The sequence below is a fragment of the Vollenhovia emeryi genome, unplaced genomic scaffold (genome assembly GCF_000949405.1).
Source record: "Vollenhovia emeryi isolate VEMERY1.0 unplaced genomic scaffold, V.emery_V1.0 DF939158.1, whole genome shotgun sequence".
Lineage (NCBI taxonomy): Eukaryota > Metazoa > Arthropoda > Insecta > Hymenoptera > Formicidae > Vollenhovia > Vollenhovia emeryi.
This window is the reverse complement of record NW_011967208.1, coordinates 585,779-599,652: the sequence shown is the minus strand read 5'-3', so window position 1 is coordinate 599,652 and position 13,874 is coordinate 585,779. Positions and strand designations below refer to the sequence as shown.

The 13,874-nt window shown below is 35.1% G+C and overlaps 2 protein-coding genes across 2 annotated transcripts in view; one reads left to right on the top strand and one right to left on the bottom strand.

The window, feature by feature from the left end:
- The window catches only part of LOC105564910 (synaptotagmin-10-like), a 40,140-nt gene that overhangs the window by 5,048 nt on the left and 21,218 nt on the right, over positions 1 to 13,874 (bottom strand). The window contains exons 2-7 of the mRNA XM_012017678.1: positions 2,544 to 2,806; positions 2,322 to 2,468; positions 1,922 to 2,053; positions 849 to 1,003; positions 567 to 735; positions 357 to 477 (exon numbers count right to left, since the gene is read on the bottom strand). Coding sequence (XP_011873068.1) covers positions 357 to 477; positions 567 to 735; positions 849 to 1,003; positions 1,922 to 2,053; positions 2,322 to 2,468; positions 2,544 to 2,806 — 987 coding nt within the window. The remainder of the gene's footprint in view (positions 1 to 356; positions 478 to 566; positions 736 to 848; positions 1,004 to 1,921; positions 2,054 to 2,321; positions 2,469 to 2,543; positions 2,807 to 13,874) is intronic.
- LOC105564908 (adenylate kinase 7-like) lies at positions 10,708 to 12,089 on the top strand. Its single transcript, XM_012017677.1, has 2 exons — positions 10,708 to 11,200; positions 11,794 to 12,089. The coding sequence occupies exons 1-2, from the start codon at positions 10,797 to 10,799 to the stop codon at positions 11,912 to 11,914; spliced, it is 525 nt and encodes a 174-aa protein (XP_011873067.1). The 5' UTR covers positions 10,708 to 10,796; the 3' UTR covers positions 11,915 to 12,089.

Here is a 13,874-nt window from a genome sequence, read left to right as displayed (position 1 = left end):
AGTAATTAATTATTAAAAATCGTCTTAGGCCGGCCTACCGCCCAATTCGAGCGCGTGGCAAGATGTGACCGCCCGGCGATCGATATTGCTATGCGCACATCTCGCCACGCGCTCGAATTGGGCGGTAGGCCGGTCTAAGGCAACGATTTTTAATAATTAATTACTCGTTAACTATTACGAAAATTGCAAAATGGTACAGGACTTTTCCGTTCATTTCGATCCGTTCTACCTTCTCAAAAATTTTGTCGGATATGGAAAGACTCACCCTGTATAATAACGGCATAATGATGTTATATTTTTAGTAGAACTTTTCCATTAGTCACACAATCGCAAAAAATAACTGATCTGACTCCCACCTGATTTGCCTGTTATGTCCATTCCCTTCAAGTTTCTGGCTTTAACGACGGTTAATGTCAACCGACCGGCCGTTGGTAGATAGCACAACGACAGCATCAATTCTCCCAGATTGACCTTCTCCTATAACGCACATTGAAAAGTTAGAGCTGTACGATCGCAGTGATCGCTTTAAAATAATTAAATCGTCTGTCTCGCGCAAATTGAGGTACCTGCAGAGCGCAAAGGATGTCCATCGTATATTCGATTTCTTGCTCGAGATCAGTGCATTCTAAGAGCCCTTTAAGAACTACTTGTCCAATGAGATCGTGACGTGAGAACCGATCGAAGTCGTAAACCGAGAATTGCACGTAACGTTCTCTCAGTTCTTCGTATGACACGCTGATGAAATAAATTAGATATCAAGCACCGCGCTTTCAATTTCTTTCACGCAATTATGTTATTCAGTAACTGAATGCCGAGAGTCTCTCAAGTTGCAGTGTAAATTTCCTTACCTAAAGATAAACGTTTCATTGAATATCGGGTTCAAATTCTTTCGATGTACTTTCGTTTGGAACTTTTTCTTCCTATCTGGCAACAGGTACACCTTGACGTACGGATCGCTGCTACCCGTTACATCTTTTATTGGCAATTCGCGAGCCTCCAGAACCTGATATTACAAGAAACAAATGTTACTGAGAAATTCTTTACAGTACGGGGAGGGAGGTATTGAATTCTAAATACAGTATTTTATATAATTAGAAATCGCTTATCCATTTTAGCCCTTAAACTACACGCTATCTATTTGAGACACACGCTACACATGGGGTCAATCTGACCCCCGCTAGTTTAAAAACGCCAGATTTGGTCAAGAAAATAGTGAAGTTGTTATTATTTACATTTAGATTTGCAGATAAGTGGGAAAGGTATAATTCATTGAACTATTATGTATTAATAATCGTATTAAGTAATCGGGTACAAAACTTGACTTTCTTATATAAATACTAGTTTCGAAAATATTATTGTAGTTTCATAAAAATTTGCGTAGAACGCAATGCGGCAAATGGAGCAGAGGTCGATAATAGCATCATGTTTAAATTTATCTTTGAAGTGTGCTTCACCGTGTATAATTGATCTTAATGCACTTGAACTCACCGCGGTAATAGCTTAATGTAGCCGGCATTACCTAATCTATACGTTACCGCAGTTAATTCTAATACAGGAGGATGCATGTACGTCCGTCACAAATGCAATATTGTGATACTACATTATCATTGTTCAATATCTCACGTGCTGAATAAAGATAGATATTCAGCCGCACAAAAGCAGTTTAAATGCAAGCCCATTTATTCACGCACGGATTAAATTTTCTCGTCCACGAGAATTTTATACCTCATTTATACAATTATGAATTTATTTTGTTTAATATCGCACGAACATTTATTTACCGTAATTTCGTTTGTCTGCCGTGCTACGCAATTTAAACAATTCGTTATAGTACAATTTACGTTATGTATAATTTGTCAAGTGTCTATTTTAATGTAATTGAATTTGCGACAAATCACAATAAATGTCACACGATACTTACCTTGACGACAAGACCTTCGATTTCTTTGTCATAGCGAAGAGCGAAGTGTAATTTCCCAGCGTATTCCATATCTGTTGTACTGGAGCTCTCCGCACTCTCTTGTCTCACGAGTTCCTTTTTATACAACTCCGGCTGCACAGTGTTAACAGTTCGCGCCAATATTACATCTCGCAAGTGAAATGAAGTTTTGTAGATTTAAATTAAGCCCGCATTTATACGATATTGTTAATCAATTAACGTGCGTGAGAACAAGGTAACCGGAAATAAACCGGAATACACGGAATTCTATACGTTACACGATAAGCTTGCTTCAAAAGGAATCAAGTGACATTGCGTCGCTGTTTGCATTTCAACATCCATCGTGACAAAGGTACGGTATAACGTAATAACGCTGAAATACCTTGATAAGACCGAGGCTGGAATCGCTGCGATTTTCGAAGCTGCAAATGCTGAATTTAATGTTAGGCAGATCAAGCCGGTGCGATAATTGACGTTGGAAGCTTTGATGTCTCATCGGAACGATGGGCAAAGTGGTTTGTCGCAGCACCTAGCAAAACGACAACGGTAAAATAGTCGCAGAATTTCATGGGACATCTCACCGATACGAAATTGCCAACGGTACCTTTTTGTTATCTTTCTGCTCTTGCACGTATTCATGAGTGATCGGCTCTGATTGGAGATCCGGGAGAGAATGACTGATGCGAATCGCATTTTGCTGAATCTGATCGGTCTCTGTATCCTCGACGTTCTCATGCCGAGTCACACTCATCAGCCATCGCCAAGTGGAAGAGCATTGAAAGCTCACCGCTGCCAGGAGGACCAGGCCAACCAGGGCCACCCCCGCCCCTATCAAAAGCTGATAGGGAAAATTCTCGCTCCATTCCTCTGGAAAAACAAACGTTTCTTACCAATATCTCATTGTGAGTTAATGAATATTGAGATCGTAAGGTTTCAATAAGGCACGAATATAAACAGGTAAGAGAGAAGAGTGTCTCAAGTGTTGTGGCCTAAAAAGATTTTTCTTTTTAGACGCATTGTCATATCTTATCAGGAAGAAGCGTTACCAGAGAAGATTACATATTTCGTAATGACTCGTCGTCGAGAACGGTTGGAAATGTTACACATACAGATACAATAAGCAGATATATTCGATCCAAAGTGATTTTTTGATATACAGAATATTCTTCTTTTGCTTTTCGAAATTTATGAAAGAAAACCTTCATTTAACCCTTTGAAGCATGGTGGTAACCCACGTTACCACCTCAATTTCTTTACCTTTTGGCCATTTAATTTCTAGTTAACTAAGTTAACTAGACAACTAACAAATGGTCCAATAGAAAAATGCACGCTTCGCAGGGTTAAGTTTTTCGCTTCGGTATGTTAAAGCTGCGTAGGCGAACAGTAATGAAAGGATAAAATATTCACAAGAATTCATGTCGCTGTGGTGCGTTACGCTGGACTATATAATTTAATGGCGAATAATGAAAATCATATTACATAAGTTGCTAATTGGATTGGAAATCATATAATTTCAAATGGCTGTTCGCAAAAGTAGATGGCGCATCCGGAGAGAAAGCATAACGTTCGTTAGATTCGTGCAATGGAAAAAAGAAAATGCAGATGAGAAAGTCCTTTAAATAAATCGCGCTCGTGCACGTGTCTGCGTGCGTTCCCGAGGAATACGTCATCGTTGTGCATCCCACGACGAAGAGAACGGTATCCTTGGTTTGAGGCAAATGAAGAGATGTACGCCAACGCTTCGAGCTTTCCGTTCTCGTTTATATCGAGAACAATGCGTGTCTTGCTAATGACAGAAATATCTTTGTTTTTGCTTTAACGCGGTGCAAGTTATCAACTCCGTATACGTGTAATATATGATGCATTTCCCTCCCCCCCGGCATATTTCGTGCCCAACTTTAAGATCAAACCACGCTCGAGGATTAACGAGAGGGAGATCGTTGTAAAAATATTTCTTCCTGTGCAGAATCGGTATCTTTAATTTGTTCTTCACTTACGACTTTAAAAGATAAATTGTCGCCCGAAGTTTATCTTCGATTTCCCACAAAGGAAGAGAAATGTCTCAAGAATCTTGATCCGAAAATATTTTCTCGTTAGACGTATTGTGTGTCATATCTGCTCTTATCAGGAAGGTGAGTTACTGAAAAAGATTATTTTGCGGGAAAGTGACTCACCGACGTGCGAGGACAGTTGGAAATGTAACTTACACATGCTATATGTGGAAAGTAATAGGAAATCGATGCGCAATTGGTCACACAGAACCTTTGATTGACTAAATTGCGAGTGTACGGGACAGAGCGCATATTACCGTTTTTCTCCCTTTTTGTCCTTTTTCGCGTGCGCGTATCACGGGCTGTTTAAAAAAGGGAATGGCGCATAGTGTGCCTTTTATCTTTGAAAACAATGGAACGAAACCAACAAACAAAGCGTATGCGGGTTTTTTGCTCGTTGCCTGCAACAGGCAAATGAAATAGAACCGCGTGACGAACAGGAGTGCGCGTAGGTGGTTTATTGTTACGTTGTAAAGTTTTCACTTGTTATTATGATAGCAGATGTCTCGCGTAGAGTTAACTTTTGCCTGCGCGTCGCGCCTCTATTCAATCGTACGCACGTAAAATCACGTCACGATTCACAGAGCGGCGGATTTTCCACGCGAGTGACAACGGTTATCAGGAGAGTCTCACGAAATATGCCCTCGAAATCTACAATTTACAATTGGTTGCAGCATCGCGAGGAAATCTTTCTGCGCTCTGTAATTCAATTTAAACTTCTCCGGCTTCGTAATCTGTTTTACCGTACCGCGGATTTCGTATTTTACTGCTCTACGAGCCATATATCAAAAAATAGGTTTCCATTGTGTGCTTCCTCTTCTCTGAGAGGCCATCACTCTACGGTCGACGAGGGAGATCGAGAACCCTTTTGACGGCGTTGAAATCGAATGTCATCGTAAATTAATATACAGACGGTGTGCTTTCTTCATGCCTTATGTATGTATTTACGTGAACGTACACTCGCGTGACAAATTCGTGAAGTTTTCGCCGTAGAGTACGATTTGCAGGATACTTTTTCGCCGGCGCCGTACCGGGTCGCAGCAGTGTGTACGATCAAGTGATTGATGAGCCTTAGTGAATTACGGACTCGCTGCCATCACAAGACTTCTAATATTTGTCGTCGATAATAACTAAGTTTCGTTTCCTCGACATTTCTCTCGAGAGATTTTTCTCAATAATAACATTCCCCGGATAACACGTACATGATAAATAAATTATGTCGGTATTTCCGATTCCTTTCACGATGATACAGAGATGGAGTTGGGACAAAACAACGCGTGTGACTGTTAAAGGTATCGTATTATATTTTCAATATATCTCGGTTACTAATTCAGAACAAATTGTATAGCATTGATTTGACAATGAATCAAAATAAATTTTATCACAATGTCATCGAATATTTATTATCAAAGTATAATTAATCGAAAATATTTATCGCAAGTGTTGCTGTGCAATGGAAAATTATTGAAATACCGGTAGCTTTGTAATATCAATCTATCAATCAATCTTTTGATCTGAAATTCGGTCTTTGGGGCAGAATGCAACGGGTAAGCAATAACTGAAAACAACCTATCCTATTTCTCCAACCCGTTATCCATTAATCGACTTTCTATCTATAGCCCCAACACACGCACTTGTCATTCCGTCAAAACATACCAATATCTTTTTGCGTTTATTGTGCTTTTTCATTCTTTGTTTGGCGTTCGCTACCCCTGACCCTTTTCCTTGCACAGAAAGCTCAGCTCAGGTAGGCCTTTGCATGCTATATTAGGACGCTCCTTACAAGGCCAATAAGGAATTGATATCCTTTGTTCCTGTGCTCTCACCATTAATCCTATTATACAGTAAACACATCTTGGTAATCCTTAGAATTTCTAGTTTATATCATTATGCAGTATTATTCGTTATTAATGTACGTTATAACAAATGTATGTTAAGTGAATTCGTCTCTGAAAATATTGCGTCAACATATTTCGCTGAGTACTAGCGACCTTGACCTCTTTGCTGGAGCCCTTCTGCCCGTCGAATCATTTCTTTAGAACCTGCCACCCCTCCTTGCCTTTTCCCTTATTACAATACTCTGTAAAAAAAATCCGTCGTCCTGGAAATTTATTATTTCTGAAATTTCATATCGTTGGATATTTGTTCCTTATGTTTTATACCAATGGAACCAAACTATGTTTAATTCATTTGCTAAAGCTGCTCGCTTATTTATTGCTTATATGTACACAGTTTATAATTTACGATAGCGATTTGAGAAAAGATTTTAATTATTCTTAATTTGATGTACCATGTGGTGTATAAAAAACGTTTTAAGTATAAAAAATACACGAATATATAAAAACATAAAACAATTAATGAATAATTGAACATAAAATAACATTATTATTTATAATACTATAAATAGAATTTTGTTTCCGACTTTATCCTACATTTTAAATCATTTAAAATGAGCTCTGTTTTATTTGACGGTCTAAGCTCGACGTAAGCAGCAGATATTTTTTGTTCCTGCTGCTTGTAATTTCAGTTTTCACGAGTAGCTTTTCTCAGAGGGGTTGTTTTTAGAATTGAAAACGCGCCTACGTTGGTCTCCTATCAAGGGATCAACACAATCCCCACATTTCCTTTGTACTTTATGTTTCCCTAACATAGGCTAATCCTCAAACGTATCTTCATGTAATATTCATTAATCTCATTAACATCTTATATAATATCTTGTATAACTTAATTGTATCTGTAATGTTTGAACTCATTTAGCATAATTGAAATGAGATGAAATTAATAACTAGTAATTATTGGATAAAAAGTATTAATTAATTTTCCTATAGCGTATAAATCATTAAAAAAATGGAACCAAGGCAATAGGTATTTAAAATTTTAAGATAAATTTTCACAGTATAAACAACAACCGAAAAAGTGGCCAAAGCCGCCCAACTTTACGGCACATAAAAAAATATGAGTAAGTTTTAATTACTTACAATAATAATAGATACGTTACATAGTTTATAGCAATATAAATTTATACACTAAAATTTGTAGCACTCTATATATTTTTTAAATTTCTATCATATTGAAGTTGCAAGTTCAACAATTCAGAAATGTCGATAGTGAAATCTCGCAGCTCACGTAACTTCGCGTATCAAAATATCGTATGTTTGTGATATAATAGTTGTAACATACCACGTGTATTTATTTAGCAAATATGAATAACAAACAAAGTGTATCAACAACTAAACTAACAAATGCTGCGAATATTTTGGATAATGTGGTCGACTTTGAGACGACCCGAAAACGACAAGAGGATTTGTCAACTGAAAATGCGAAACAACACTTTAAGCCTTGGCGTACTTTTATCAATCATATTGACAGCTATCATGGAAAAATATTAACGGATGTACGTATTGTTTATAATATTATATAATATATATTTGTTTATTTGTCTAATATTAGATGTAAAACATTTATTTAATTGGTTAACAAAATTTCACCACAATCGAAAAAAATTGCCATTACAAATCTAAATAGTCTGTTCTTTTTTTATTTAAGAGGAAAATTTTGAATTTTCTCTTGGTAAAGATCTTTCTTTTAAATTTTAATATAAAGCTTGATGGAAAAATTAATCTTTCACATCAATTTCTTAAATATGCAAATGCATTAGAAAATGTTTGAGATATAATTTATAATATTTATTTTTATTTTGCGTGTGATGATTTTTATATTATTTTAATCGTTGCACCATAATTCTGTTTCGTTATACATTTTGGTTATTACTTCCAACAATATAAATTCATGTAAATATGTAGAAGAAGTATAAATATACATTATTTATAGGACTAATATTATCGTTTTAATATTAGTCCTATAAATAATGTATACTTCTAATATATGTTTAAAAATTCACTTGCCAACAGAAATGTGGCATTAAACGGATTAAAAGAGGTAAAAAGCATAGTAAGTTAAGTACAAAAATATCTTTAGTAATTTTAAAAAGCATTTAATTCTACAGCTCAAACGTGCAACGCATTGAATCTATTCAACTCAAAAATAGCATTAAATGCAAACGCTTTGAATTAATCGCATTTTCCGAAAGATGCGAGTATCACAATAAAATTGCTTTCAAAAACATGAGATACTTGACGTTGAAAGCTATGTTCTAAACAGAAACTTTAAATGTAGAAGTGTAGAGACCTTTAATTCGGACACCGCGTGGGCTGTATTAGCTACACTAGTACGCAATATTCAATAGAAAAGAATAATTTTAAAAATCTTTCAATTTTTCTATGCTTTACTCATGCCGATTAAAGCGACCCAACATTGTACAAACTAACAAACATTGTACAAACTAACAGCTTTATATCACATTTCACAAAGTGTAAAAATTATGTGAAAAATGAACGAATGATCATTATTACTTTTGCAGTTACCCTTGAGAGTTTCTCATAGCAGTTTAGTTGATTTATTATTTTTAACCGTTGTAGCACAGCTTATGGGACAAATATTTGCGGTTCAGTAATTAAAACTAATATTACATGAATATACAACGACAAATTGCTTTGTCAGGTAATAGAAGGTGCTGAATAAAAGATATACGCTGATGCGCAAAAAGTTTTTCAAAGGCACACTGTATACAGTAGACTTTAAAACGATTCAATATGACTGCGCAACATCCTTTTATTAATATTTCTCATTAAATGCGCAACGGCAATGTTTTTCTTTTTTTTTGTTATATCAAATCTTTAAAGTAAATCGTAGAATTTGATTAGCGTATAAGATACTTTCCTTCTGTTCTTTTATAAATATTTTATAAAAAGATATTAAGATTTAGAAGAATACGATATTAATTAATCTAAAATAAAAAATAATTCATACACTGATAAAATGTATCTTAATCCAAAAAAATATTACTTTACTCAAGAAAATTACCATTAGGTAGCTTCTATTAGCTTATTAACTTAAATTAAAAATAATAAACAAATTAAAACATGCTTTTCTTTAATTTAAGTATTTATTAAATATCAAACAGTAGATAATTTTAAATTGACAAAATTTTACTTTAATTCTACAAAATGTTTACCAAGATATAATTTTTACAGCAAAGAAAATTGGATTTTTTATTTAACAAAAACAACGATTTCATTTAATAAATAGTATTCTCTATCTCGTGAAATCTTTATTTAAATGTAGAAAATGTAATGATTTAAATTCATTTACTTAATATAACACACAGATTTACTTGAAATTTGATATTTTTATTTAGATAGAATAAATATTTACTTCAGTAAAAAAAATAATTTTAAGTAAATCTATTTACTTAGTTAAAAAAATTTGTTTTGTCAGTGTACACGTATTGTATTCATGTAAATGGCAACATACGCAGAGTTTAGATGTTAGGAATTAAATATTATCAATTGATTTATATAATTACTATATCGTGCTATACGTTGGCCGATAAAAAATGTTCAGGTACTATCGGATACTATCTATGTCGATCCGCTAAGTGCGGACGCTCTGCTCGTCGAAGAGGAAGAATTCGAGGACGAGGGTGACGAGTATGTGCAAGGAGATGAGATAGAGAAAAGAAAGTGGCCGGGCAAGAGTGCAGAAGTATCAAAAAAATATGAAGTGATCGGGACGGTTTTGGACCGTAAGGTAATATTTGCAATTTCCTTTGACGTTCAAGTTCTCTCAGGTTTTCATAACGGCGGTTTCTTACTATTTCGAAATTAACGAGTTTGTGCTTTTGCCGGAACTTTCTTGCGCGACTGCGCGGATTTTAATATAACGTACCTAGATCTGGAATGTTTAATATCAGTTATACATACATTGCTTTGATTAACATACACGTTGGTACTTTTGTATCGCGCATTCGCATGTCGTTATGTATCTTGTTTCGCGAGATACGAAAATTGGTAATAAAGCGAGACGAAGTCTGCAAAGATATTTATTGAAAAGTGTGATAAATTTGTTAACACGTAATATTATTTCATTTTCGTCGCTGTCCGACAGTACTCGTGCCCGGAGGATGTGATGGTGATTGACTCGGACGACAAAGACCTTTTTTTATCTGAGTTAATGACCTGCAGTGTCATTATCTACGACATTACGCAAGAATCAGACCAAATCAAAGAGGCATGTTGGGTCTTGAAGGGTAACATTATTATATTAATACAAACATTTCATTTTAACATCGCAAGGAGAGAAATGATCTTTGAAAATAAATTATTCTACTCCTAACAGAAAAATAGTTTGTATTTTACATCAATGTATGTACTTCATTAAACATGGCATCAGATTCTCAATATTCAATTTGAAATTCTGTTTATTGCAAGCTGCATTGCAAAATAGACGCAGAGTTGGAAAATGAAATTTCTCTTTTAATTGATTAATAATCAAGACATGAAAGGTGTAATTTCATTATCCATCCCAATGTCTATTATACATTTTACGCGAAATAAAAATAAAAAATGCTGAAATATATTAATTATATTAGATTGTATATTTTATGTATATAAAATATGTTTATGTAAATGTTTCCCTAATTAAAGAAATACATAATATAGAAAAATCGTCATATATTCATTGATGAAAACGATTCATTTTCAAATTAGGCACAGCTTAAATTTTTATTTTCTATTAGACATATAACGGTATCCGTCACTTATATATTAGTTGATCTTACCGTTTAAGTAATAAAAGGAAGTTACTTGATGCATATTAAAAAGTAAAAAACTAACTTTAAAACGTACGACCACATAAAGTTCTCATCGAGACAATAAATATCTCTTTTTGTCTTAGAAATTGTCCGTATGCTGGAAAGTGCGGAGAAAAAATCGCCAAAAGCTTTCAGACGAGAAGAGCCAACAAGACATTTCATTTTAATTTCCACCATAATGACGTGGGCTTTCACGAAGCCGTTAGACCCGGCAGATCCTGATTTACCATTCACGGAAGCTGATTATCGAAAACAAAAGCCTCATCCGAATTACAAGGAACATATTCAGTGCGAGAGGGAGGTTGTGGCTGTCAGGAGGATCGCTAATTTAAAGAGCAAATTAAGAACATTGGTTATTTGTTGCGGTATCACATACGGCGAGGAGGAAGGTCCGCTTCATTATCTGTTCAAAATGGCGTGGCAAAACGCGCCTTTGTTACCGATATTTGGCAAAGGACGGAACAAGATACCTCTCTTACACGTTCGCGATTTAGCCGCGTGAGTGTGATAATAAAAAAGAAATAGAGGAACATTTGTCTTGCTCAAGAAATTGCGATATTGGCATTCATTTCGATACTTGGGGAATAAAACAGATTGAATCGCGCCTCGGAATATGTTATAGAAGAAATTCGGTGCTTTGCAATATGAGGAAATATTTTGCTGCAAAGCTTCCTCTTATTAATATCATCTTCAATATTAAAACTAGTCCTACCAAATATTGCTAATATCGCAGTATCGTGATAAGAAATTTTAATACAATATAATGCTATTTTTTTCCTCGATTTAATTCTTTTATATCAGAAAAAATAATTTTATGCATTAATATTTTTACGTATACTCGCGAAAGAGAATTGATATGGATATATGAAAATAATGGTAGCGATAAAAATAATTACAAAAGTTTATATTACATGCATATACGTAAATATCGCGATTTCAAAATGTTTGATGATCTCTGAAAAAAATTTAATATTTCATAAATGTTGATACTTTGATGGCTGAGCGCAAGCGTAAACTTGTTGGAGCATGCTGGAGTTCTAATTGTCTGGTTACCCAAATCCGCTTACCGTTACAAGTAATTTGATTTTCAGAACTGTATCCTCGGTGCTACAAAATTGGCCGTCGATACGGTATATCGTGGCCGTGGAGCGGGATTTAATCTCTCAAAATACGATCGTTAAGGTACGAATCCTTTCGCTTATTGCTAACTAAATACTACAAGTTTCGTATCGCAAATATTTCCTTGTATTTTCTGTATCATAAAACGAAACAGAACATTTAGGAGTAAACATCCGTGTTTACAACAAGAAAAATATATTAATAAAATGTATAAGGCTCTGATGTGAAATGACAGATTCCGAAGTAATAAAGGAGTAAGAGCCAAGACGGGATATTAATGTCTAAATAATTTTAATTTTTATCGTGACGATCGTGGCGCAGAGGATTGTGCGCTGGTCTGGTAATCCGAAGACCCGGGTTCAAAACTAAACAAAAACATTGTTGGTTTTTCGTTCGATCGCCACATAGCGAAGTGGATATAGAGGAGAGGTGTTATAAGAGGTTTGGGCACGTTCCTTCAAAAATGCCTTGTAACCCTAAGGGAAATCAATAAAATGTACTAGTACTAGTACTATTTAAATGTAACAAATAATTAAGATTAATTAGAACGAGGGTCTCTAATAGATTAGCCACGTTGTACCTGGAAATCGTCCCGACGCTCCTTAGATCTCTGACACTTAACATTCGAAATATATGTTCGTAAATATCGTCGGGTAGATCGGTTATTGAAAGCGATTTGTTTTCATTGCTTTCGGATCCACCAGGTCTTTCCTCCATCCTTCTTTTTCAGTAGTGAGATTCAGGTTCAAACCCTGGCTGGGTTAACATTTTTCGCAATAAATTAAAAAATTAAATTGGGCTCTCGACACTTTTACAGTGGTGTTGTATCTTCTTGTGGAATTCGATAAGTCGCCGTTCCAAACCGACTAGGTTTGGAGTAGACCTAGTCGGTTTGGAACGGCGACTTGTCGAATTCCACAAGACGATACAACACCACTGTGAAAGTGTCGAGAGCCCAATTTAATTTTTTAATTTATTGCGAAAAATATTAACTCAGCCAGGGTTTGAACCTGGATCTTACTGCTCACCGATTTGAACACCGAGGCATGCAGGTAATATTCATCGCAATAAACAGTCTAACGTTATTTCACGAATGTCACGTATCGTGATTGAAATCGAGATAGAACTGCGCGCCGACTAATTTGTCAGTCTTACAGCACAGAACAAATACGAGTCCCCATTATGCCCTTCCACTCTCTCCCCGTATACCCAATGAAATGAAGAACCGCCGAAGAAAAATATAGACGCATATAAAATCACTATTATCTTAGTTTTTATCGCGTTATCTTTCCGGCAGAAGCACATGTGCTGACCTCAATTGTTCAAAACGGGGGTTGATTTCAATAATTCGCTTCATATTCCGTTTTGCTGACGCAAACCAGTTTTTGAAACATTCTTCGTCCTACTTGCATAAACTGGTTTACACAAGTGAGCGGAAAAAAGAATAAAGTACTTTAAGTCGATTTAGCAAGCCCGTTGAAAGATTGCGAATATTAATTATCTTCGCCATAATTTACGGATATTTTCTTCATGAAGATTCGCGTGCTGTATGCAAACAGTTTCAGTAGCCGAGATCTTCATAAAACGCAAACGCATTAGTTTTCAATGGTATCTCCGTATATTATTACTTTTTCACACAATATTGTACATCTATAGTTGAATATTGTGTGGAACAAAGTGTCACGAAATTGCAAGACAAAGTAATAGCTTTAGAAATAATTGTACTATACAGGGTGTTTCAGGGTAAAGTGTCCGAACTTAAAATATGAACTTAGGACCTCAAAACAAGAAAAAACTTTCCTCTGGAGACATGTCCGTAAATGCTTTGTTTAAGAGATATTGACATCTAGACATTTTTTCATTATAAAATTTTATGAAATTGTTATCGGGTTATAATAAATAATTTAATAGTGTGCTTCAAATACTTTATTATTTAAAAATATGAAAATTTTTACTTAATTATAAATTTTGTTCAAAGTGACGGCCTTGAACATTGAGACAGGCTTGACATCTGTCTTTGACGGATTTGACGGACCATTGGAGTTTTTTGCTT